This window comes from Etheostoma spectabile, chromosome 1 (genome assembly GCF_008692095.1).
Source record: "Etheostoma spectabile isolate EspeVRDwgs_2016 chromosome 1, UIUC_Espe_1.0, whole genome shotgun sequence".
Taxonomy (NCBI): domain Eukaryota; kingdom Metazoa; phylum Chordata; class Actinopteri; order Perciformes; family Percidae; genus Etheostoma; species Etheostoma spectabile.
Window position 1 is genome coordinate 25,679,113 of NC_045733.1, and position 1,961 is coordinate 25,681,073.

The window sequence follows — 1,961 nt, forward strand, 5'->3', positions numbered from 1 at the left end:
ACTTGTATATATTTTGCTTTTATTCATATTTTTTTCTAGTTGGCTTTGTTTCTGTTCTGTTTACTTAACTTTGTTCTTTTTATTACACTACTGAAAGAGCTGCTGAGCAGATTTTAAGTGTACCCTGAGCACAATGACAATAAAAGATCCATCTATATATGCATCTAAAAAAGATTATATATTTTATATACATTGGTGCGCTCAAACACTTGTAAAGAGCTGGATGTAGCAGGCCAGGAAGACATGCATGTCAGTTTACACTAAAGTAGTTCTAATGCCAGTAAGAATGCCGAATCATTGGTTGAATTTAAATCTTGGCCATCATATCACACAGCATACTCTCCACCAACCCCCACCAATTTCAACTTCCATGAACCTCATATATATGTTTAACATTGTATTCATTACTTAAGCACACACTTTATATTTACTATACTGTGTTCTTGAGAAATACACAGTGGAATGTGCATTTCAGACTAATTAACACTTACTGGGCCATAGTTTCTCGCACTCTGTTAGCATACAGATGAGGGCTTTTCTTTTCCTCCTCTGTGGGGTTATGCGTCGGCAGGAACTGAAAAACAGAGTAAACAGACAAAAAAGGTCACAAGGAAGGCCGAGCAGAAAGTAAACTTTAAACTTGGATAGTATCCAAATACCCTAATGCAGAAAACAAATCTTGTGCTTAGGTTGACACAGTACAGTATCTTTGAGTTAAAGGTGCTCTAAGCGATGTTGGATGATGTCACTTCTTATTGAAACTATTTTCAAACCAAACAAGGCTAGCTCGCCCCACCCTCCTCCTCATCCCGTCCTCCTCTCGCTTCTGCACACTAACCCCCCCCCCCAACCTCCAAAATCCTTCTTGTCGGTTATTGGCTGGAACGCTGCGATTTTTTCACAATGTGTTCAGGGGACAGGCAGCTGGCGGATAGTGAGGAGACCCTTGCTGTTTGTGACAAAAAAAATGTTGTAGCCTTAAAAAACACGAGACATTGCTTAGAGCACCTTTAAACTTAGAATCCAATGACTATATTGAAGCAAATTAAGACTGCATAATTAGCTTTTTTTTAAAGTTTAATTTGATAGTTGAGAGAGGCTCTGATACAACTAGTAAAATTAAAGTAAAACTAAAGTTGCATTTTGGAGAAAAATCACAAGTAACGATAAATAAAATATATAACATAACCTACTTCTTACTTAACACCAAACAACATGTTTTTTATATCTAAATTACAATAGCAGTTTGTAGTATCTTTGCCATTATATAAGGATGCACATTTGGGGAATGCATTTGTTACCTCTATCTCTACTGTGGTGTACAGCTGGCTCAAGGTTAGAAGCAGCAGCGTCTTCCTGCACATAACACAAGCGGGACAGTCAGTTACTTATAAGGACTCAACAGTACCAACTGGTATTGCAATACAAGTCAATAATGTTGCTGGTACATTGTTAAAGTCACATTATTTTCTAAGACAAAGCAGCAGTAAACATGGATACATTACATTTTTACATGTCATTTAGCTGCTGCTTTTATCCAAAGCAACTAACAATTGCTATATATCAGAGGTTGCACGCCTCTGGATATTAAGTGTCTTGCTCAGGGACACATTGGTTGATATATCACAGCAGGACTCAAGCCCGGATCTCCCACACCTAAGGCATGTGTCATATCCACTGCGCCATCACCATCCATAGATGTAACAAGAAACTTACGAGCTGAAACCCTGCCAAGTCCAGGACACTGTATCCTGGAGGGAAAAATAAAAGGGGAATGCATGAAGCTCCATATAACATTAACAATGAGATACAATGGTATACAATGCTTGTGTGTTGCAAGCTGAGCTTCTAATGTTGCTGTCAGTATCAAGTGTATGTACAGTCCCCCATTGTATTTGCCTCTATATAAGTAGCTTCTGTAGTACAGTTTGGCCTCTATGAATTTGGCTCACAAGATGTGA

At 38.3% G+C, this 1,961-nt stretch overlaps 1 protein-coding gene across 1 annotated transcript in view; it reads right to left on the reverse strand.

Moving 5' to 3' along the window:
• lpcat2 (lysophosphatidylcholine acyltransferase 2) overlaps positions 1-1,961 on the reverse strand; it is a 10,167-nt gene that overhangs the window by 3,738 nt on the left and 4,468 nt on the right. Inside the window, exons 7-9 of the mRNA XM_032516881.1 lie at positions 1,717-1,751; positions 1,302-1,356; positions 492-574 (exon numbers count right to left, since the gene is read on the reverse strand). Coding sequence (XP_032372772.1) covers positions 492-574; positions 1,302-1,356; positions 1,717-1,751 — 173 coding nt within the window. The remainder of the gene's footprint in view (positions 1-491; positions 575-1,301; positions 1,357-1,716; positions 1,752-1,961) is intronic.